This window comes from Gorilla gorilla, chromosome 4 (assembly GCF_029281585.2).
Source record: "Gorilla gorilla gorilla isolate KB3781 chromosome 4, NHGRI_mGorGor1-v2.1_pri, whole genome shotgun sequence".
Taxonomy (NCBI): domain Eukaryota; kingdom Metazoa; phylum Chordata; class Mammalia; order Primates; family Hominidae; genus Gorilla; species Gorilla gorilla.
In genome coordinates this window covers 10868949-10892333 of record NC_073228.2, presented here as the reverse complement: position 1 = coordinate 10892333, position 23385 = coordinate 10868949, and the positions used below count along the sequence as shown (strand labels likewise).

Sequence of the window (23385 nt, the reverse complement as noted above, 5' to 3'; positions counted from 1 at the left end):
CAGGGCCTTGTAGAGATTCCAGGCTTGGTGCCACAGGAAGATGGATTTGTGCAACCTGCCTTTCTCACTGTGTCTTAGGGTCCATCTGTCATCTGTGTTCTTGCCACACGCGGATGCATTCGTTTTCACTGCTGTAGAATATTCCATAAACGTGTAACAGTTTCTCTGTCCTCGGTGAGCAGTTGAGTTACCCCTGGTGAGTTTTTCTAGATGAGCTTGAGGCCCAAGGGGCCTTGAGGCTGAGCTCTCCTGCGGGATGAATTCCGCAAGGTCCCGTGGGGTTGTGCGGCAGCCACTTGGGCAGTAAGTGAAGGAGGCGTTCGTCTCACTCCCCAGGCCGGGGGCTCGGCAGTTGCCCTGGGAGTTTTGCTTTCTGTGTTTGCAGGCTGTGTTTATTAAGTGCGTGTGTGTGGGTGGGTCTTCCTGAGCTGAGCCCTATTATCGCGAGGTGGCTTGCTCTGGCCCTGAACAGTCTTATTTTTGGTTTGTTTGGTTGGGTGTTGAGTTTGTTTCCCGTTCTTCCTCTTCAGCCCCGGGGACGTTGCTCATTTCTGGTCACCTTCTCCTCCAACTGTCCTTGCTGCCCCAGGATGGGAGGATGGAAGGTGCTGTCCCTGCTCTCTGGGAATGAGCCAGGCCCTCAGTGGGTGGAGCCCCTCCCAGGAAGGCAGAGCCCTGGTCTGTGCTGGGGTGGAGGTGCTCAGCTCAGACCAGCCCCTTGCTTGGCCGGGAGGTGGTTTTCAGTGATTTGGTCCTGACACCCGGCCGAGCAGGGCCCCAGCCTGTCCTCTCTCTGCTGGCCTCCCACCCAGGCCCCTCTGAGTGTGGCCTTGTGGCCATATGGGGCCAGGGTTGCCAGGCAAGCAGTGGTGCCAACCCTGGCTGCCCTTCTTCCTCCTCTTCTCATTCCTTCCCCACTTTCATTCTTTGCACCTTTTCTTTCCCGTGTGGCACCTGCTCTACTCACAGGACAGTCTGCCTTTAGTCCTGTGGGTCTCTCTGTACCTGCAGCTCTGGCCCTGTAGTGCCCACAGCCGGGGAGGTGGCCTCGGGCTATGTAGCCCTCATGGGGAGGTCCTGTCTTCAGCCCCGACAGGATGACGAGGATTCGGCTGCACTGACTCCCGGCTAATCACTGTGGATGATGCTGCCCGCTCCCCCTTTCCCTGCAGAGCCCTGAGCTCTGTTCTTCCTGGGAAGAGTGAGGTTCCTGGCAGCACCCCCTCACTGTAGCCAAGCGTGCTGCTCCAAGTGAGCCCCAGGTCTCCAGAGCCAGGAACCAGCCTTGGCCTGCGTGAGCTTTCATGCTTCTGAACCGGAGCCTGGCCCAGGGGTGAAAGCCCAGAGAGTCTTTTTTTGCTTTAAATGAGCAGCTGGGACTGCGCCTTTGTTCTCTCTCCTGGAGTGAGGAGTGGCTGGGTCAGAGCCGGCCTTTGGTGACGTGGGTCTTTCTGTACCTGTGGCTCTGGCCGTCTGGCGCACAGCTGGAGAGGCAGCCTCGGGCTTTGTGGCCTGCAGACCTCACAGACGGAAGGGCCTCCCGTCTTCAGTCAGAGATTGTTTTTTTCCCTGCAGTGAAAGAGTTTCTGCAGTTAACTCTCAGGGCTTTGCTTTGATATGGCAAGTGCTTAGTCAGGGAATGGAGTGGCAGCTCCAAGTTCCGGAAGCTTCTCACAGCCCTTCTAATCCCCTAGCCGGCAGCCACCCACACTTGGCTGTCTGCTGGCTGACTGGTTTTCCAATCCCCGCCATGGTGCTTCTCCCTTCCAGCTCCGGCAGGCGTGATTCCGGGGCACACCCACTGCTCTCAAAGCCCCTGACCCAGTGCCTGGGTTAGACTTTTCCCAGGGGCGTCTGCTTCTCATCCTCTTGGGCTTTGTGCTTGGGTTGACTGGCAGCTCGGGGAGATTGGAGTGGCCGGCTGGATCTGAGTCCCGCAGGTCAGTCCTGGCATGTGTAGACACTCAGTGTCCCTGTGGCCCAGGAGCAAGCCTGGCAGGTGACCCGAGGGAGGGCGGGCCCAGCCTGGTCACAGAAGCAGTGCTGTGCCCGTCCTGGCCCCCTGCAGGGGTCCAGGGTCCTGAGCTGAGAGCCTCGGGAATCTGGGGAATTTGCTAAGATGTGTGAGTGGCTCCTCCTCCTCTGTTTCGGGCACCTCCCTGGAGGCTGGCACCACCAGGGGCTGGTGTGGAGACCCAAGGGCGGAGGGCAGGGCAGGTGCTCACCATGCCGCTGGGCCGTGGGGGTGCCTGGGTGGACGTGGCGCTGGTTCTTTGTGCGGGTGGAGGACAGCTGTCCAGTCTGCCTCACCGACAGCTGTGGTTTGCAGTGCCCCGTGACTGCACTCCTGAGCACACCCCTCCACCCCCTTGCTGCTGACAGCCGCCTACGGCCCAGGCCCTCTCGCTCCCCACCCGAGGCTGGGCGCACAGAGCTGGGCTGAGCCTGGGTCTACGCTGGCCAACGGGAGAGGCAGATGGGAGGAGCAGGCCAGAGTCCCAGTGACCTGGGGTCCTGGTACAACGTGTACACCTGGGCAGGTGGCTCTAGCACTGTGTGCCAGAACCGTCTGTATGAAAAGAGGGTCACGTAGCTGCCCTTTGGCCTGGCTGTGCAGGGAGGCTAAGGTCTAATCACCCTGTAGAGAGTTGTCGGCTCTTCAGGACGGTGCCCTGTCTTCAGTGAGGGGGGCTATCATTGCAGTGAGCGGGGCCGCAGCCCTCCCCAGCAGAGAGCACTGCACTTCCTTTGTGTGGTCAGACCCGCATGTCCAGCCTGTCTATCTGGGGCCCTGAGCCTGTTGTGTTTCTTGTCCAACTGCTCTGTGGCCCTGCCACGGAACACCTGAGCCAGGCTGTTTTGCTCAGCCCTTTCCCATCTCTGGAGGCCTCTGGTGTGTTTTTTTCCTTTGAAGAGGCCGCTGTGTACCCGCTGGTGCCCACAGCATGCTTGTTTGTGATCACAGGGCGTGTTTGTACCTGCTGGGCGCACTGGGCCTGTCTTCTGCCAGCTGCCCGGCATCCCCAGGTGCCCGGGAGAGTGGCAGGAGCTCCCTGTTGGGCCAGCCTCAGAATGAGGATGTTAGCTGGCAGGGGGCATTGTCCCTGCCTGAAACTGTGGGCTGGATTTTGGTCACTGAGTCACTGAATTAAGGTGTGGCCTGGAAACTTCCCATAGCTGTTGGCTGCAGTGCACGCCTCGTGGTCCAGAGTGAGGCAGGTGTTCTGAATGCCCACCTGGGAGAGCTGGGGCCTAGGGCCCCCACGGGTCAGGTGGTGCCCCTCCTGTCCCCGCAGGTGTCGGCCTCCCTCTTAGAGGCACTGAGTGGCTCCCTCCGTGTGTGCGGCATCTCTGCGTCTCTGAAACGTGGGGGCCTGTGCAGAAGGGAAGGTCCTTGGTCATGTGTACCCCAAGGGGACTTTGAGGCTGTCCCCAGTGGCTCCCGTTGGCCAAAGTGGCTCGGAAGCACCATCTCATGTCACTCACCTGGTAGGGCCTCCTGCTCTCTGTGAGGCCAGGCTGTGTCACGGCCCCTGTGGGCTCAGGCGGCTCCATGCACAGTGCACCCAGGGGCCCATGTGTCCCAGCCTCCTCCTGCAGGTGGATGCCGCAGCCTCCCTTTGGGCCAGTGACTGTGACAGCAGTATATGGGCACGACACCTGCTTTCAGGCCCTCACGGCAGGGCCTTGCCTTGTAGGCTGCCAAGTCTTCCTGACAGACACCATTTGAAGGCCTTAATTAGATCAACCTTACGTCCCCGAGGGGGCCTGACACGGAGTTCCCTGGTTGGTCCCGGATCTGCAGCACAGCGGCGCCTGCAGATGAGAGGGAAGCGAGACGCCCCTGGCCCAAGCCCAGCCTGGGGGCTTCCCTTCCAGAGCCCAACCACTTGCTCCGACCTGCCTGTACCTCCCTTCCCCTGCACACTATTCCTCCCTCCCTACAGTAGGACTCGGGCAGGGGTGCTCCAGAGACAGCCACCTGAAGAAGCCACCAGGATGCTTGGGAAGGACGCTGCCCTGGGCCCTGCCTCCCGCCCCGTGGGGATCTTTCAGGCCCCCACTGCCTGTTCGCAGAGGCGCGTGCTCCTGCTTAACTCTGTGGGGACCCTCCAGCACCTGAGCAGGGGAAGGGGGTGGGGGGGCCTCGTGGTGGGCGGGTCGAGGGCCTTGTTCCCCTCTGGCTGCGGCTGGGGGTGGCCCAGCCCTGCCCGCCTGCCGACAGCTTTGCGGTGCAGGCTGAGCTCTGCGGGGAGATTAGCAGCCGTCCTGATTGGATTGGCCGTGTTGCAGCCGCGGCAGCCGTGTGGGCCCCTGGTCTGGCTGCTCGTGGTTTGATCCTGAGCCGTTTCCTGCTGGTGATCAGTAGCTCCGAGCCTCACCCACAGAGGGGCTGCTGGAGTCTCACTCAGCGAGAGGCTCTGAGGCCCAGCCACGTGTCCTCTGCCGGCGTTGCTGCTGCTCCCTTTGGCCCAGCATCGCAGCGGGGAGGCACCCTCCCTGAGCGCTCACACCACAGCGTCAGGCCTCGGCCTGCCAGAGCAGGGAGGACAGCTGGTCTATCCCCTGAGATGCCGGCGCCGCCTGTCCCCCGGTTGAGGCACAGCTGATGGCACCTGCCGTCCCTCGGTGCTGTCACCAGTGCTCCCTAGGGAGGGAAAGAGAGGAGCCGCTCAGCCTTCCTCCTCAAGCCAGGAGCTGCTGAGGTGCTGGCTGTCTCCGATGTGGCCCCACACAGTGTTGGCCACAGGCCGAGGGGCCTGGGGCACAGGTGCCGGCACAGGAGCCTCTGTGGGCAGGTGTCTGCATCTCTGGGGTCCTGGGGGACATGGGTCCCATGCACTTTGGGTGGTGCCAGTTGGCGGAAGGGTGGGCATGTCAGGCCTGGTAGACACTGGTCGCAGCCACGAAGGGAGATGATGGCCGGTGCTCTCAGGGCGGCCTCTGCTCCTGTTTGCATCTTGTAGGGTTTGGAGCGAGTCAGTGGCTGAGGAACTGTCTCCCAGGAGCAATGTTCCCTCCTGGTCAATAATCAGTGAGCACAAATAGGCGAGGCTGGTTAGGAGCAGGCCATGCCCACGGCAGGGGTCTCCCCAACGGGCACGCGTGAGGAACCTGGAGGTCTGAATGGCTTCTGTCCCCTGCAGAGCAGCTGTCTGAGGGGGTCTGTCCCCGGAGGCCACGACCCTGGTCAGTGCCATCCGGGTCACAGGTGTTCTTTTGGCCCCAGCTGTAGGAGGGCAGCGATGCAGGGCCCAAACCAGAAGCCGCTCCTGAATCCCTGACCCCAGGATCAGTGTGAAACAAAGCCCACGACCCAAGGACCCCGCAGTCAGCAGCCGCACAGACGGAGCCAGCACTGGAGCCCGTCTCAGGTGGCTCCACTCTTGTGTCCCCTGTCCCCGCTTCCCTGCCCTGGGGAGGGTGCCTCCAAGCCTGGTAGTGCAGAGAAGGCCACCTCGGTGGCTCCTTGGTTGTGACATGAAGTCCTACGGGAGGGCCTGGGGGGACTCAGGTCCCAGGGAGGTGTCTTTCTCAGGATGGGGGGCCATATCTGGTTGCCGGTGCCTCTGTCCAGCCTTGCGTTCCTGGCTGTGGGAGGTGCCAGTGGGTTCCCTTGCCCACAGTGTCTGTGACCGTTGTCCCAGACGTGCTCCTGCGTGCCCGCTGCCAAGCTCCAGCTGCTCCAGGCTCCTCCACTCCCCAGTCACACATTTGACGACTTGTCCGGCACTGGGCCTCGTAGAAACAGACAGGACAGGGTCTCAGCAGCCCCAGGGCTGGTCCCAGCGGCAGGGGCTGGGCTTAGAAGGACGCGCTGGGCCCGCTGTGCCCTCCGGCTGTCCCCACTGTGGTTGCTTGTTTAAACGTCTGAAGGGCAAACGGCAGAGCATCAACTTCTGGTAGCTCTGAATGGTGGGTCCACGGGCGTTCGCGACGGTCTCCTAGGTACAGTTTATACATTGGAAGTATTTTTGTAATTGTTACCAGCAGTCACATGCAGGTGGTCACATCACTGCAGGGCCAACTGGACTGTGTCCCGGCCAGAGACTGAACACACGCACACACCCAGCCAGAGCACGCACGCGGGCACAGATAGTCCTGGATCCAAGTACCGAGGGGCGGCGCTCATGCCATCTCCATGGAGTGCTGGAGGGGTGACAGGGAGAGTGGCCCCCAGCAAAGTGGTCAGAGAGGCTGGGGAGTGGTCCATGGGGCGGCCGGTCTGAACTGCCCACCTGGCTTCTCGGCGGCCCCCGCTCATGGCCATGGGACTCTGGGCAGCTGGGGTCCAGGGCTGGCTTCAAGGATGCCTGCTGGGAGTTCTCGAGTCTGTTCCCTGCCTCTGCAGTAGCCCCTTCCTTTTCGGGAGGTGCAGTCTGCGAGGCCCCTGGAAAAGCCTGGTGGGGGGCGTGGTTCTCCATCCATGGCAGCTCCTTCTGCCCACTCGGGGGACCCTCCCCCGCCAGGGCTGTCCACTCACGAGCTCAGTCTGGCCAGCACGTTCCTGGGCAAGGTTCAGTTCGCCTCCCAGCCTTCCTCAGTGGACACCTCTGGTCTCACCGGTCACGTGGGAGCCATGCCCAGGGCACCTTGGGAGGATGCTGTGCCGTGGGACCTGAACAGGCAGCGGAGGTGACCAGGGTCTTTGGAGATGCACTTGTTGTACCCAGGAAGATTGGAGGGTTTTTTGTTTTCTTGGTTTGTTGTTGTTGTTGTTGTTGTTGTTGTTGTCGTTTTTTCCCCCTTTTTGGAGACAGAGTCTCACTCTGTCACTCAGGCTGGAGTGTGGTGGTGCAGTCATACATAGCTCATTGCAGCCTCCTGGGCTCAAGCGATCCTCCCACCTCAGCTTCTGAGTAGCCAGGACTACAGGTGTGTGCTGTCACGCCTGTATACTTTCTAAACTTTTTGTAGAGACAAGATCTTGCTTTGTTGCCCAGGCTGGTCTCGAACTCCTGGACTCAAGTGATCCTCCTATCTCGGCCTCCCGAAGTGCTGGGATTACAGGCATGAGCCACCGTGCCTGGCCAGAGGTTGGTTTTGCAAGGCAAATTTGCCCATGAAGAAAGGAACAGGCCCTGCTCCAAGCTGTGGCCTGGGTCTGCTCTCCACACTGAGCGGATGTCCAGGCAGCCTTCGGGCTGGGTATTGAATGTGCTCTGCCAGGCAACCTTGGTCACTTGTGGCCAAAAGGGAGGTGGAAATGTGGAAAGAAACCCCTCTGCCCCGTCGGACCTTAAACCTCCTTGCGGACACTGGGCAGAGGAAGAGGCAAAAGGTGCTTTGGAGGGAGGAGAGAGGCACAGGGAGGGTTGCTGCAGAGGGGTTCTTAGTGGACGCGGGGGGCAGGAGAAGGCCCCGGCATGCCTGTCCCCCTGCAGCTGTGGGAGCTGGGCTTGGCCAGGTCGCTCAACCCGTGGGGAGAAGGTGTCAGGTTAGCTCAGCCCCCGCAGAGCCTCATCTCCACTCCTGTGTGTCACCTAGGGGCCCTCTGCAGCCTCCACTCCAGCCACCCCAGGTGATGGCCGCTGACCCTGGAGCCCCCGTCTGCCTGGGACGCGGGGAGTGTGTGAGCAGATTTGGCGCCAGAGGCTCGGGCAGGCCTGAGGGTCCTTGATCCCAGCGTGATGGTGCGTTGCTGGTCCAGGGCCCATCCTTGGAGCCGGCGGGTTGGAGTGGTGGCTCAGGACAGTGGGGGTGGATGACAGAAGGCAGCCTCGGCCTCTGCTCTCCCTCCACCCCCATGTCCAAGATCTGAATGCTGACCCAGCCTTGACACCAAGGTGGCTCTTTGGACTTGCTTGGTTTGAGAACTCTGTGTGGGGAAGCAGCGTCAGCTACCGTCATCACCATGGCAACACAGACATTGATTTTTTTTTTCCCATTGGTTACCCCCTGGCCACATTCCATTTTTGCCTTTTTTGTAGGTGGGAGAAGAACTCTGCTTCTCCCAAGGAGAAGCTGGTGGCTGGAGGGCAGCAGAGAGAAGGGGCGGGATTGGGAGTCACCCCCGAGGTGGCGTCCTTGGGCTCTGGGTCAGCACTGGATCTGGTCCCCTGGCCCCTGTGGGGGCTCTGATAGCAAGATGTCCTGTCAGCCCCCTGGCCATCTGTCCTTCCCCGTGATGAGTGCACTCTGTTCGAGCCCTGCCCAGGTGGGTGGTGATGAGCTCTCGAGGTGGCTTTGGGCTCTGGAAGCCACCAGGATAATTGAGAGTTGTGGATAGCTACTTCAGAAGGCTCTGGAAGGTGATGCATGCTCACAGCCAGCTTGGAGCAGCTGACCTCTTGCACAGAGCCCCTCTTCCACCAGCAGAGAAAGGAGAAGAGTTCCAGTGCCTCCGGAAGCAACAGAAATACCCAGGAAACGAGTGTTTCTGTACCCTCAGTGTCCACTGGCCAAAAAGAGCACCCTGACCACTCGGTAGCAGCGCCCGTCCGTCCCTGAGCCTCTGTTTGAGGGACTCACGTCCAGGTCCCCGCAGACTCAGCGCGGGGGTCGGATGCCTTCTCCGCACCGCCGCGAGCTGCTCTGGCCCACCTTCTGCCATCCGAGCTCTGTCCAGGAGGCAGCCGAGAATTGGAGCAGTTCCCGCGCCAAGTAGGGCCTTGTGGGTGGCCGGTCCCCTCCTCCAGCGTGGCACGCAGGCGCCGGAGCATGCAGATCTATGCCTCAGCAGAGTCTGGGGCATCTTGTTCCATTTCCTTGCTGCCTCTCCTCTCTTCCGTGATCATCCCCCCCTCCCCCTCTGCTTCCGGCCTCCCCGGCCTTCCCGGCCTTCCCAGTCTCCTGGGCCAGCATCGTGGTCGTGCTGGTCCTGTTGCTCCTCCTTCGAGCGCCCAGGTAGGGCTGGGGTTCCCTGCGGGCTGTGAGTGCCGTGCCCTCCCCAGCTGGCTCCAGCCCTCAGAAGCTTGGGGAGGGTGGGCTGGGTCATCTGCATTCCACCTGCCCAAGGGCTGCCACTCCCTTTTCCCAGATGGCTGGAGTGCCCCAGGGCAGAGTTGGGAGACCTGCGCAGGCCCCACCTCAGTCCACAACAAGGTTCCTTGATTCCCTCTGGCTTCCTGCTCCTTCACCTCCTCCTGCACAGCCCGGCCTGACCCATGTAATCAAGGAACAGGAGGGGCTCTCCTCAGTGTCCCTGTGTCCATGCCTTGTGGCCACCTGAGCACTTCTCAGGGTCCAGTGGAAAACTCTCCTGCCCTGTTTGACGCCCACACTCGTCAGTTTCACCTTGGTGCCAAGAGCAGACGATCTGCTCCAGGCCCCACTTGGGCCACAGCCTCGCAGCCGTCTCCGCGTCCCCACCCTACCCTGGCATTTCCTGAATTCCTGGCCCCTGTCCGAGAAGGAGGCTACCCTCCTGGGAGAGCTCTGGCAGGTGCTGACCCAAGTCCGTGGGGTCTTCAACCTTTGCAGACACCTGCGCCCAGAGGCCACGCCTCCCGCTCTGAGCACAGGCCGGCGGACGCTGTCTGGCAGGCTCTGCCTTTCTTTCATTTTTCCTGACCTCTTCACCCAGCATCCACTGCTTGGAGGTGGGTGTATGAGAAGGGGCCACTGGTGTCAGAGTGGGGCTGTCTGCTGAGCAGGTGAATGCACCCCCAGTCCTTGCTCTGGGGCCGGGCTGTCCCGTGGGCCTCACAGACCTCATTGTCTGTGGTCATGAGCCTGCATCTTACTGATTTAATCCCAGGTGCCAGGTACAAACATGCACGCTTCCCTGATGAGAAAATGGCATCTGGCCTGGAGCCCCTTCCCACAGCCCTGGGTATTGGGTGCCTGTCACCTCCAGGATGACCCCCAGCCAGCAGACAGGTAGCAGGTGGAGGGTACCTGCACTGGGGCCCTGGTGGCCCCAGTGGGTTGAAGCTCTCTTCGTAGGTGGCGTGGGGCCTTCTGTCCCCATGACCCTCCAGTGGCCCCTCCCCATGCCAGGGCTCAGCACCCCTGCTCCTCAGAGATCGAAGCCTCCTTCTCGGACCTTCCCCACCACTGTGGTCCCAGCCTCCTGTGCAGTCTCTTGGTTACCCAGGAGTTCAGAACTTTTACCACCTGGGGTGCCTTTCAGATACTCTGACCTCTTGGTTTGTAGGAGCACCAGGCCGGGGTGGGGAGGTGGAGGCTGTGCTGCTCCCCTCACCCTGGGCTCAGCCGGGGCCGCCAGCCTTTTTCATGGGAGCAGTCACCAAGCTGGTCTCGGGCCGTGCTTTGGTAGAAATGATCTTTTAACTGACTAAGCGGAGTGTTAACTGAAATCATCATGAAATGCTGTTTATGCTCCATTTGGGATTCGGAGTCAAGCATCTGGGGACCCTCGGGCAGGGTCTGAGCTGCTGCCCTCGCAGATGAGGACGACGATCTGCACAGATCTGCCTCCAGCCCCGGCCTGAGAGCATCCGAGGCCCAGGCTCCTCCCTCCCCCAGTCTTTTTCACTGTCTCTGAGATTCACGCTCTCTCTCAGGTTTTTGTCACTCGCAGACTATAAGAACACATTGTATTTTCTGGAGTAAAAAAAGGCACAAATCTTTAAAATGTCACTGTTGTGAAAGCCGAAGTGTGAGGGGCTCTTCTGGGTTAAAGGACTAAAGATGCCTAGCGCCCCAGAGGAAGGGTGAGAGTCCTCCAGGAGCTGGCAGGCACCAGTTCCTCGTTGCTCACGGTTAAGCCCGTGTATCACTTATTTGTCTCAAGTGCTTATGGAGCAGTCTTCCAATAGGTGGAATGCTGATTTGTTTTCCTAAAATGAGAGAGACTAAAGCCACGTGCCAACGCAACACAGCGGGACCCTTGATGAGACCCTGGATCAGGGAGGAGCTTGTCAATGGCATCGTCGGGCCATTCAGGAGCATGGTGTGTGCTGTTGATGAGAAGAGGATGCGTCTGTGGTAACCTTCCTGTGTGTCAGAATGGAGGCGTGATGATGAGGCAGAGAAGGTCCTTGCTCTTAGGACACAGCTGCAGTATTGGGGGCAGGGGCAGCATCACATTGTCTGATGTCTGCAGTTGAGTCTCAAGGGGCTGGAAAAAGTGCCTGTGTGTCTGCATGCACGGATACGTGTGAGCGTCGGTGTGTGTGCATGCACGGATACGTGTGAGTGTGCGTGCACTGGTACGTGAGCGTCGGTGTGTGTGCATGCACGGATACGTGTGAGTGCGTGCACTGGTACATGTGAGCGTCGGTGTGTGTGCATGCACGGATACGTATGAGCGTCGGTGTGTGTGCATGCACGGATACGTGTGAGCGTCGTGTGTGTGCATGCACGGATACGTGTGAGCGTCGGTGTGTGTGCATGCACGGATACGTGTGTCGGTGTGTGTGCATGCACGGATACGTGTGAGTGTCGGTGTGTGTGCATGCACGGATACGTGTGAGTGTGCGTGCACTGGTACATGTGAGCATCGGTGTGTGCGCATGCACGGATACGTGTGAGTGCGTGCACTGGTACATGTGAGCGTTGGTGTGTGCATGCACGGATACGTGTGAGCGTCAGTGTGTGTGCATGCACGGATACGTGTGAGCGTCGGTGTGTGTGCATGCACGGATACGTGTGAGCGTCGGTGTGTGTGCATGCACGGATACGTGTGAGCGTCGGTGTGTGCGCATGCACGGATATGTGTGAGCGTGCGTGCACTGGTACATGTGAGCGTCGGTGTGTGCGCATGCACGGATACGTGTGAGCGTGCGTGCACTGGTACATGTGAGCGTCGGTGTGTGCGCATGCACGGATACGTGTGAGCGTGCGTGCACTGGTACATGTGAGCGTCGGTGTGTGCGCGTGCACGGATACGTGTGAGCGTGCGTGCACTGGTACATGTGAGCGTCGGTGTGTGCGCGTGCACGGATACGTGTGAGCGTGCGTGCACTGGTACATGTGAGCGTCGGTGTGTGCGTGCACAGATGCGTGTGTGCGTGCGTGCACTGGTACATGTGAGCGTCGGTGTGTGTGCGTGCACGGATGCGTGTGAGTGTGCGTACTCTGGTACGTGTGAGCGTCGGTGTGTGTGCGTGCACGGATGCGTGTGAGTGTGCGTGCACTGGTACGTGTGAGTGTCGGTGTGTGCGTGCACGGATGCGTGAGTGCTGGTGTGCGTGCATGGATGCGTGTATGTGTGTGTATATGCACAGATACGTGTGAGTGCCAATGTGTGTGTATGCACGGATACATGTGAATGCTTGTGTCTGTGCGTGCACGGATGCATGCGAGTTGCTTGTGTGTGTGCACATGCACGGATGTGTGAGTGCCTGTTTGTGTGCGTGCATGGATGCGTGAGTGCCTGTGTGTGCGTGCATGGATGTGTGAGTGCCTGTGTGTCTGTGTGCGTACACGGATGCGTGAGTGCCTGTGTGTCTGCGTGCACGGATGCGTTGAGTGCCTCTGTGTCTGCGTGCACGGATGCGTATGAGTGCCTGTGTGCATGCATGGATGCGTGTCTGTGAGTCTGTGTGTGTGCACAGATGCATGTGAGTGCCTGTGTGTGTGCACGGATGCGTAAGTGCCTGTGTGTCTGTGTGCATGCACGGATGCGTGTGAGTGCATGTGGGTGTACCTATACATCACAGAATGGCGAAGTGATTGTGGCAAAGCACACTGCCAGGGAACCTTGGCGAAGTGAATGGGTGTTTGCTTTACTATCCCTGCAACTTCTCTCCAGGTTGGAAAGGTTGGGCTGGGAAGAGAATAATATAGTTCTGTTTTCTAAACCACAGGGAAGAATGGGCTTGGCAAAGCCGTGACTGACAGTGCTTTCTGTCTCCTTCACCTTCCCACTGTGTTGAGCCAGAGCCATTCGTGGGAACCCCTGAGTGTGGTTGTGAAGCCAGCCTCGGCTCAGCTCACCCACAGAGCTGTCTCCAGCCACATTTGCATTCCGGCTGTGCCCACATTTGGCATTGGGGGAAACTTCCTGGTGCCTGTGATTTCAAGCCGGCGGCCAGGTCGGCGCCTGTGCTGGGTCTGGGGCATCTTGTGGCACTTCCTTGCTGCCCTCTCTCTTCCGGGACCATCCTCACCTCCCTCCCCATCCCTTCCCCTCTGCTTCTGGCCTCCCCGGCCCTCCCAGTCTCCTGGGCTCAGCAGATGACCACCCAGGGCATCCCTGGTTCGGCCTCAATCTTTGAATCGTGTGAAGCGATCGGAAGGAGCTCAGCCGTCGCCTCGAGTGGGCCGCCTTCCCGTGGGCTCCCTTCCGGTGGGCCGCTTGCATGCCGTGCCGTCTTCAGGGATGAGCGGTTAATCCTTCTCGTTCATCTGCTCACTAGACGCGGCTGTGTCAGAGCAGTGCCTGCCTCCTTGTGGCCCTAGCCTTGTGGGGAGCTCTTTTGAGAGCGTCCTGAGTGACCCTCTCCGAGGACCCTACCTCCACCTGTCCACCTGCCCTCCTTGCCTTTAACCCTTTCAGTGCTATGCGTATCACCACACTCCCTCTGTGCCCTTTCCCCCAGGTAGGGGCCACTTAGAACACTATGGCAGCCTTTGGTGGGCCTCAAGTCCTGCTCCTCCCCTCCGTGGGCACATTGGGGCCCCCAGTACTGCCCAGCCTTTGCACTGGCCAGCCACAGGTTCCATATGAGGCCAGCTGGGCACTGCCATCTCTGTCCTGGCACGGAGGTTCTGCCAGGGTCTGTATATACTTTTGAGAGTCTGCTGGGAATTTTTTTTTTTTTTTTTTTTTTTTTTGTAGTGGTGATGAATAAAATGCATAACGCGGAGAAGCAGAAGTGCCTGCACCCGGGTGTTCCCTCTTGCTAGTAATCCTGAGGTTTGGCAGAAGCCAGTTCCTGCTGGGGTCAGGGGGCAGTGAGGCAGGTGCTCCCCAGAGTACAGCCTGAGAGGCCTGGCTGCTTGGCTGGGGGGAGTGCTGAGTCTCAGGTCCTGCCGGGAGGCACAGTCCTTCCATAATCAATCCCTGTTACCATCTGCAGCTTAACTCATGTTAAGCTTAACCATCTGCAGCTTAACTCATTCTTGCTTTATCTTCCCTGTGGACCAGGCCTAGCCTGGGGCAGAGAGGAGATGGCAGGTGGACACCTGGGAGGGGCTCGCTGAGCTCCGCCTCTCCGTCAACGGAGGCCCCGTCTAGGTTGTGGAGGATGCTTGAGAGATCCCTGACGTTCTGACCTCCCAAAAGGTCAAGGGCGCTGGCAGCGGGTGAGACGCCGCAGTTTGCTCTGCTCCCCGGGGCTGTGCTTGCCGGGAGACATTTCGGCTATAAGCAGGCGAGAGCACCTCCAGAACACACATCAGGAAGACAGATGGTGTGCAGGTGGGGCTCAGGGCTGTCATCCCCTGAAGCTGCTTCTGAAAGAGCTGTTGTTGCAGCAGCACTGTTAACAAAAGGCCACATGGGAAACAGCCCGCACCTCTCAGTGGATGCTGGCAGAAATGCCTGGTGTATCCATAGGGTGAAATTGTATTCAACCACAAAGAAGGACAGGCTGGGTGTGGCTCATACCTGTAATCCCGGCACTTTGGGAGGCCAAGATGGGAGGATCACTTGAGGCCGGGAGTTCAGGACTCACCTGGGCAACACAGCAAGACTGTGTCTCTGTCTAAAAAAAAAAAAAAAGGACGTTCTGGGGCTGGGTGCGGTCACTTGCACCTATAATGCCAACACTTTGGGAGTCCACTTGATCCCAGGAGTTCAAGACCAGCTTGGGCAACATAGTGAGACCCCATGTCTACAAAAGTATCTTAAAAATGATCTGGGCATGGTGGCACACCCCTGTAGTCCCAGCTCCTCCAGAGGCTGGGGCCAGAGGATCCCTCGAACCCAGGAGTTGGAGGCAGCAGTGAGCCATGATTGTGGCACTTCACTCCAGCCTGGTGACAGAGTGAGACCCCTGGCTCTAAAAAGACAAGAAGGAGACTCTGAGGCAGGCTGCACTGTGGATGGAGCTTGAAGACATTGTGCCCAGGGAGAAAAGCCAAACGTAGAGGGTCACGTGTGATTGCAGTGATTGAAGTGTTGGGAATAGGCCGCTCCACAGAGATGCCGTCAGACTGGTTCCTGGAGCTAGGGGGCAACTCCTGGTGGGCATGGGTTTCTCTTCGGGGTGATGAAAGCGTCTGGGCAGTCAGCTAGCTCAACTGGTGAGCGTGTGATGCTGACGATGCCACAGTTGCGGACTCGATCCCCACACCGGCCACAGTCCCAATTTCTTAGCCCGGTGCGGCAGCTCACGCCTGTAATCCCAGCACTTTGGGAGGGCGGGGTGGGTGGATCACCTGAGGTCAGGAGTTTGAGACCAGCCTGGCCAACACGGTGAAACCGCCATCCCTGCTAAAAATACAAAAATTAGCCGGGCGTGGTGGCGCACATCTGCAGTCCCAGCTACTCGGGAGGCTGAGGCAGGAGAATCACTTGAACCCGGGAGGCGGAGGTTGCAGTGAGCCGAGATAGTGCCACTGTACTTCAGCCTGGGTGACAGAGACTCTGTCTCAAAAAAAAAAAAAGGTAAAAATGGTGAATTTTATGTTATGTGAATTTTTCCCAATTTAAAAAAAAGAGCCCAATGCTGGGAGGACGAATGCTTGGGCTTCCCGCCCGTCCTGAGGCTGGTGGGGCTGAGTATGCGGGTGGCTGTGGGAGCGGGTGCCGTCTCAGGTGCGAGCCAGACACCGCGGGTGCAGGTGCAGGTGTGGGTACCGTTTTGGGTGGGAACCGGGCGCTGTGGGTGTGGGTGCGGTCTCAGATGGGAGCCGGCTGCTGTGGGTGCGGGTGCTATCTTGGGTAGGAGCCAGGTGCCGTGGGTGCAGGTGCCATCTCAGATGGGAGCTGGGCGCTCCGGGTGCAGGTGCGGGTGCCGTCTTGGGTGGGAGCCAGGCACTGTGGGTGCAGGTGCCATCTCGGACCTGGGTGCTGTGGGCACGGGTGCGGGTGCCATCTTGGGCGGGAGCCAGGCACTGCGGGTGCCAGTGCCATCTTAGATCTGGGCGCTCTGGGTGCCAGTGCGGGTGTCGTCTTGGGTGGGAGCCGGGTACTGTGGGTGCAGGTGCCATCTCGGAGCTGGATGCTGTGGGTGCGGGTGCCGTATTTGGTGGGAGCCGGGCTCTGTGGGTGCAGGCGCCATCTCGGAGCTGGGTGCTGTGGGTGCGGGTGCCGTATTGGGTGGGAGCCGGGCTCTGTGGGTGCAGGCGCCATCTCGGAGCTGGGTGCTTTGGTTGCGGGTGCTGTCTCGGGTGGGTGCTGGGCGTGTTTGCGGCTGTTGGTGTCATCTCGGGTGGGAGCTGGGCGTCTGCCTTCCTGTGCTGCAGCCTCCGCTCCTCTCTGGCTGTGCTCTCTGCTGCTCCAGGCTGGCAGCAGATCTTGAGGATGCAGCCTCGGGAAGCTCTCAGGGCTCCTGAGTTTTGGGGTGTTTGACCTCCAGCCTGCTCAGCCCCGAGTCAGCTTTGAGCTGTGGGGGTGTCAGGTCTCTCCCCTGCAAAGTGGGGTGATAGTCCCATGCTGGTTGGGATAAGACCTGGGGGGAGCGAGACCGGGCTCAGCCTGCAGGAGAGATCGAGGGCAGTTGTGGGGTCTCACCGATGTCTGCTGGGATTCTAAAAAGGAGCTGGGGACTCAGCAGATGGAAAGGGCCCTCTCCGCCAGGTGCTGTGCCCAAGCAGAACCGACTCGAGGACAGAAAGATGCTGGCCGGGCACGCCTGGGGCCTGGGCTCCGCAGCCTCACCTGACTCAGGGTACTGTTTTCCTTGCTGGGGAGCAGGGGCCCAGCCGGGGTCTTGAGGCAGCCCTGTCCTCCTCAGCTGCGCTCAGACCCGTCCACAGGAGGCTGGGCTCCCTGGTCACAGGCAGTCCCGTGGAGCGGGTTTCACTCTTAGCCTGGCGACCGCCCCGTCTGAGGTGGAGGTAGAGCTGGTGGGGTGAGGCCCACGGTGACCCCAGTGCGGACCAGCTGCTGCTTCACTCATCACGGTGCGTTGGTAGATGGTTGAAAAGAGAGAGGCCTCGTTTTCAGGATGACTGTGTAGACACATCACCCGTGACACCCATGTGTGCCCCCTTTCTCGCCCTCCGATGCTCCTCCCCCTCCTCACTCCCCAGCATCCCTAGGCAGCCCTGGGCCGGTGGGGTGAGCTGCCCAGAGTTGGCTGACCCATCAGCCTGGGTGCGACGCTGCTGCACTCCCACATCTACATCCTGAGGCGTGGCCACCTGCTGTCCATCACCCCCAACACCCCAGATCCCCGGATCCTTCTGATGGCGACGGCTCTGCTGGTCTGTTCTGGCTCATGTGCTGTGTGCCCTGGCCCGCTGGCACTCAGCTTACATTTGAACCTCGTCTTTAGAGTTAAGGTCCCACCTGTGCTGTGGACCAGACGTGGGCTTCCCAGTGAGTGGGTGGCATCTGATAGGTGAGGCTGCTTAGGAAGCCTGGCACACCCTGTCCCTCAGCAGGGTGGGCCTGGGTAAGTCTGCCCGCCGCATGGGAGGGAGTGTGGAGAGATGAAGAGATGAGGGAGCCCGAGAACGCACAGCCTCACGTCTCACCCCAAGGGAGGCTCTCAACGGCTGTGGAGCCCTCGCTACTCCGTCTTCAGGCCCCTGAAGGACACAGGCAACCGCGGACAAGACTTAGTTGCTCAGCGGAACTCACTGCCCCTACCGGTGCCTCTCACTGCTGATCTTAGGGTCTTGGCATTCCTTAGGGGCCTGGTGCTCCATGTGCACCGTCCCTCCAGCTGGCACCTCGGGGGTTAAGCGCTGGTGGCTGCACACACTCATGCTCCCGGCTGGGGCGCCTGCGGCACCCCGGGGGTTAAGCGCTGGTGGCCGGACACATTCACACTCCATGCCCACGTGGTTTCCTGCAGCTGCCTGTAAGGTGCAGTTTAAAAATTCAAGGCGTGGGATGATTTTGTGCAGCTGCCGCTCGAAGCTCAGGGCGGGCACACGCCTGGTCTGTGCAGCTTTGCCTGGACCTCCCCTGTGTGTGCGCCAGCCGCACATTGTGGGGCTGGGGGCTCGGGCTGGCGGGGATGCTGGGGTGCACATTGGAGTTCTGCAGCTGCACGGGCGGGTGGTGATGACCGTCACCTGGCCAGAACCCCCTGAGAAGCTCCACACACTCTTTTTCTTTTTGGATTCAGCAGTCCGTTTTTCAAAGGATTTGTTGTTGGATGTTGTCTTCCAGATGTTCCTCTTGACTCCATTGTGTGTAGCCTTTTAGGGGAACACGTGCTTGTTATCTGGTATTGACGTTCACTTATAATTTGGGGCTGCAGAATGTGGCGGGAACCAGGCACGGTGCTGCATGCCTTTGCTCCCAGCTACTTGGGAGGCTGAGGTGGGAGGATCACAGAAACCTAGGAGTTGGAGACCAGCCTGGGTGACAGAGTGAGACCCCATCTCAAAAAATAAAAAAATAGGATATGGCAGGAGCGGTGAAGAGTTCAGCTGAGTTGTCTTGGGCCTTTTGCTTCACCTCTTTGTGAATTTGCTGGCCCCCATGCCAGGATAGGGGGCCGGCGACCTCGCAAAGGCTGTGTACATGTGGACACTCCGGGGCTGAGGGAGCACTGGCCAGGGCACAGGCTTGGGTGGGTTTCCCCTCTCAGGCCAGACCTTGTGCCTGTTGTCACCTGCCACCCCAACTCGGCTGAAGCCAGTTCCCAATGTCCAAGGGGCCCGAGAGCTGGGAGGTGGATCCAGGATCCTCAGTCACAGGGACACCATGAAAACCGCAGGACAGTTCCCTGGCGGCTTCCTGAGCTCAGAGGTCGTGGCGTCCATCCTGGGAATTTATAGGATGCCAAAGAACGTCGAGAAGCACGAGGAGCCCTGGAGCTGCCTCCCCCGGGGTCCCACCGTCTCAGGCTTCCTGATCCTGCTCCTCAGCACAGGGCAGTCTGCCCCTGGCCTGAGGCTTCCTGCATCTACTGTCCTTGGCTCGTAGGATGGTGTCCTGCCAGGCCGGCAGCATCTTGGCCACCCAGGGTGGATGGTGGAGGGGCCACGTGGCTGTGGGCCTGTGCCAGCCCTAGCTGGGGTTCCCTCTCTTGTGGGGTCTGTGCTGCTGGCCGTGCTCCCGTCTCCTCCCCTGCCCTGGGCAGCGCCTGCTCACGTCCAAGTGGCTTCCCTTCAGTCAGGCTCCTTTATAGCAAATTCTGTCCCCTTTGTCCTTGATCCCTTCCCTGCACACCTTGAACCCTAGGTCGAGTGAGCCTGGGGTAGGGCCCACGTCCTCTCCTGCCGAGGTTGGTAAACCTTAGACTTGCCCCCACCCCACCCGTCTGTGTGGTTTGCCGCTGATCCCCAGAGGTCTCGACTTCATCCCGACCGTGAGAGGCCACCGCAGTGGTGCAGCTCCCTCCTGACCGCAGTGCAGCCCCAGGGGGCCATCGCTGGGCCCTGCCCCACTCCACAGGGCCACACAGCAGGGACCAGGCAGTCACACCCATGGTTGGAGCCGGTGGAAGTGATTTCCAGGCAGGGGCAGGCCCCTGGGCCAGGGCTGGGGCCGGTGTCCGTGGAGGTTACTGGGTGTGCCAGGGCGCGTCTTAGGTGGTTTGTGTGTGGCAGGGCCTGGGCTCTGGGGTCTGTGTCTGCCTCTCCTGCTCCCTCCTGGCCCCGGGGCCAGCGTGGTCCTGGAGACTGACCCAGCATGACCTACCTGTGGTCCCCGTGAGCCCTGTGGTTGTGGCCAGAGTGGGTAGCGGCATCCAGGGCGGCTGTGAGAGTGGAGGGAGACTCGGGTCGCGGCCAGGCACACACAGCCACACACACATGCTCACCCGCATAAGCACACCCGTGTACGGTTCACGCTTGTGCGTGCCCACTCACATAGGCAGACGTGCACGCACATATGTGCTCATGCCCGCACACATATGTGATGCCTCCCCGGGGTCTGCAGGGCTGCTTTCCTCACGCTGAATCCCTCTTCACGGTGGCCAGGCCCAGGCATGTCATCTTCGCAGGCAGAGGGTGAGCAACTGTGTGCCAGGCAGCCTTTCCGTATCTTTCCAGAAAGGGAAGCCAAGCCCGGGGCTCTGTGCGTCCCTCACCCCTGCCCTGCGGTGGATGGGATCCTGCCGGCCCTGGGCACTGTTCTCTGGAGAAGCAGCCAGGCCTAGCACTACTTTTAGCGGGACACGTGTCACAGGAGCCAGGTGACTGTCACCTCTGGGTCCCCTCAGGGGTGCATGAATCCCTTTCCTCTTCTCCCTCCACAGAAATCTGTGCCCCTGACACGGAGCGTTCGGCTTTGGGAACAGGCCTAGCAGTTGCCAGCATGAAGGCGGGAATGACTTGGGAGTCTGGGTGGCCAGGAGGTGCCTGAGATGCCTGGGATAGCTCGAGAGGCAGCCCCATGTGTACTGACCCGGGAGGAGGGCATGGCTGTGAGGTGGAGGCTGGCACAGGCGGTTGGGCCCTGGCTTTGCGGCCACTCACCAGCCGCTGACGTGGCCTACTCTGTCTGCTCATCTGGGCGGCCTTGTGGGTTGTGCTGATTAAAGGGAGGTACATCTGTGAAGCACCTGGCCCTGGTCAGTGCTCAGAGGGTCTGTGGTCATGGTGAGAAGAACCCCGCAGCTCCTGGAAGGGCGGGAGGACCCCGAGAGGCTTCCTCTGCCAGACTCGGCTGTGCTTTGGGGAGGGGGAGTGACCCAAGGCCAGCCCAGCCGTGGTCCTGGGAGGCAGCATCGCCCGGTTAGGGCTTCCTGCGTGTCGCCGGGGGCCTTGCTCTGGTTTCTGGCTGACCTTGTTGGGCACTGGGCGATCCTAGTGGGGGTTCTGCCCGCTGGAGCGAGGGGACCCTCTGGGGCGTGGGACCAGCGGTGGCCTGGATGTGAGCAGAGGGGGAAAGTCCTGCTTCAGGCAGCCCTTCAGGGAGGGACAGGGATCACCCGAGAGTGACCTGCCAGCAGCAGGGGCGGCCCTCCTGCTCTGTTTGTGTCCGCAGCACGTGGTCAGTGCCTGGCACTGGAAACAGTAGCTCAGCAAATATTTGTCCATCAAAGGAGTACGGGGGCCGGACCACCCAGTTCTGGCCCCTCCTCTGCAGACCAGGAAATGGAGCCATTTGCCGCAGGGGTGGGCCTCTCGTACCAACTCCAGGGTTGGCAGGAGGACAGCCCTGAGGGGCTGTGGCATTCTCCTGTCCCATGTGGTGCTGATGGGGGGTGAGTCTCGGGCTCTACTGATGAGTGTCAGGGCTGGGTCCTGGAACCCAGGCTGGCTGCACTCTGGGGGCGTTTCTGGGGACGGCTAGCCAGCCCCCTGGGCTGATGGTGTGGTCACACCTGCTGGCCTTGGCCGTCATGTCTCAAATGGGATCACAGCTCCGCGGGAGCTTTGGCAGAGGAAGGCGGGAAACATCTGGGTGAAAAGGAAGTGGGCCGTGCTCCTGTGTCTTCGAGGCCTCGGGCCCTCAGCTCCTCTCTCTGTGCCCCTCTCTTTGGTGGAAGCAGGTAGGGATGCAGCAATGTGGTGAGGCCCTTACAGAGTGGGTAGCCCAGACACCTGTGCCCCTGGGGCTGCCCCCCTGCAGGTGGACTTGAGCCGGGTCTCGTTGATGTCCAGGCTGCAAAAGGCCTCTGACGGCGCTTACCCTGTGCCGCCACGATTTTGATTTCTTAATCTGCATTTTGCACATGGGCCGAGGAGACATCAGTGTCCCCAAGCGCTGCCCGTGTGTCCCCAGGGCCCTCAGCGATGGCAAGGCGAGCCCAGGCCAGCGTGCACCAGGGTGGCTGCCTGGTGAGCCTATCCCATGGGGCCAGGTCTCCTCAGACCACCACACTCCTCTGGGGCTCAAAGCAGAGCTGTTGGGTGAAGGTCTCAGAGGTGCCGTGGGTCTGCAGCCTGGGTAGTGAGGTGTCTTGGAGTCAGAGAGGTTTGTGCCCAGCGTGTGCCCATGGGTGTCCCCCAGAGGAGGTTTGTGCGCTGTGGTGTGGGGTCAGCAGACTGTCCGCCTGGCCTGAGGTAGGAGGTTCGGAGCTCTTGGGTCTCTGCGAACGACAGCCAGATGCGTATGAGGACGCGTGTTTGTGCTCACTGTCACTGTCACGGCTGGGGTGAGGCACACACGGGCTCTTCCTGTCTCTCGCCTTTGCAGAGACTCAAGTTCCCTCCCAAAGATGCCAGGCGTGCTGTGCATTTGAGGTCTGGAGTCCCTTCTCATTCTAGAATTTTCTGTTTCCTTTTGGTGTCCCCTCTCCGCCCTCCCTTCTGGCCCTGACACCCCGGGGACCCTGCTGCCTGTGGTCACAGGGCTTCCCTGGGTGGCTGTCAGCCCAGAGTGGGATGACGGTGGTGACTGCGAGCACCTGACTTCTTCCCCTTCCTTCTGCTGTTCTGCTTCCCAGGAGACGTTCTCTTCCAGATGGCTGAAGTCCACAGGCAGATCCAGAATCAGCTGGAAGAAATGGTGAGTCCACCCCCAGCGTGGCCCTGCGAGGAGGGGCAGGCGCGATGGGAGAGCTGGCGCCACACCTTGGCCGTGTGTCCACTTGGGAACAGTCCCAGTTGTCCAGCCACACTCGGAGGTAGGGAGGGACCCTGGCTCAGCACACAAGCCACACTCGAAGGAGGATGTCGGAGAAAAGGGCACAGGCCAGACCGCGGCCACCTGTTTCACTGGCTGCAGTGGCAGCCACGACACGCTGGGCTCCAGGGAGAGTCCTGATCGCAGCCCCAGCCAGACCCCACTCTTGGGGTTCACAAGGTTGCAAGGCAGACTTCCCCTGGCCTCTCCGACTGTAGGCAGAGGCAGACCCCACACAACCAGAGCACGTTGCTGGCGGCTGGTTTGCAGCATCCTGTCTAAAGCCAGGGGCCCGACCCTGGTGTCAGTTCAGGCCCATGGGCCCTGCGACCTCTCAGCCTGTGTCGCAGTGATCCCCAGCATGGGACAGCAGAGGAAGGAGGGGATGGCCGTTTGTTTCCCTTGTGGCTGTTGGAGGCGAGATTGTCCGATGTTCCAGACTCCTGTTCAGCACTCGCTCCTGGCTCCAGAGGGTGCACACGGGCATGCAGGGCCACAGCCCATCAGTCAGGGGGAGGGGGCTCCTCCTGCACAGCCGGGACACCCGGTGTCTCGTGACCATGCGCTCTAGCCCTGCCCTGCCTCCTGTTCCGGGTCCATGTGTTGGAGCTGACGGCTGATGTGTTTTCTCTCCATGTCCAGCTGAAGTCTTTTCACAACGAGCTGCTCACGCAGCTGGAGCAGAAGGTGGAGCTGGACTCCAGGTATCTGAGTGTAAGTGCACCCTGGCCGTGCCTGCTGGGCCCCGTGCCTGGGCTCCGGCTCTCCCAAATGCCTGCCACTCCTTCCCTCGGCCTGAAGGCTTCCCACTTCCCCGAGCTCTCCGTCCACATGGGCCCCAGCTCTGACTTTATTGTCCATTTGGGACCGAGTGCCCCTGGTGTGCCCCA

The 23385-nt window shown here is 60.4% G+C and overlaps 1 protein-coding gene across 4 annotated transcripts in view; it reads left to right on the top strand.

The window, feature by feature from the left end:
* BAIAP2 (BAR/IMD domain containing adaptor protein 2) overlaps positions 1 to 23385 on the top strand; it is an 81937-nt gene that overhangs the window by 28148 nt on the left and 30404 nt on the right. For all 4 annotated transcript variants that reach the window (XM_031010785.3, XM_055389498.2, XM_031010787.3 and 1 more), the window contains exons 4-5: positions 22317 to 22378; positions 23138 to 23209. In XM_031010785.3, the coding sequence (XP_030866645.1) occupies positions 22317 to 22378; positions 23138 to 23209 (134 nt within the window). The remainder of the gene's footprint in view (positions 1 to 22316; positions 22379 to 23137; positions 23210 to 23385) is intronic.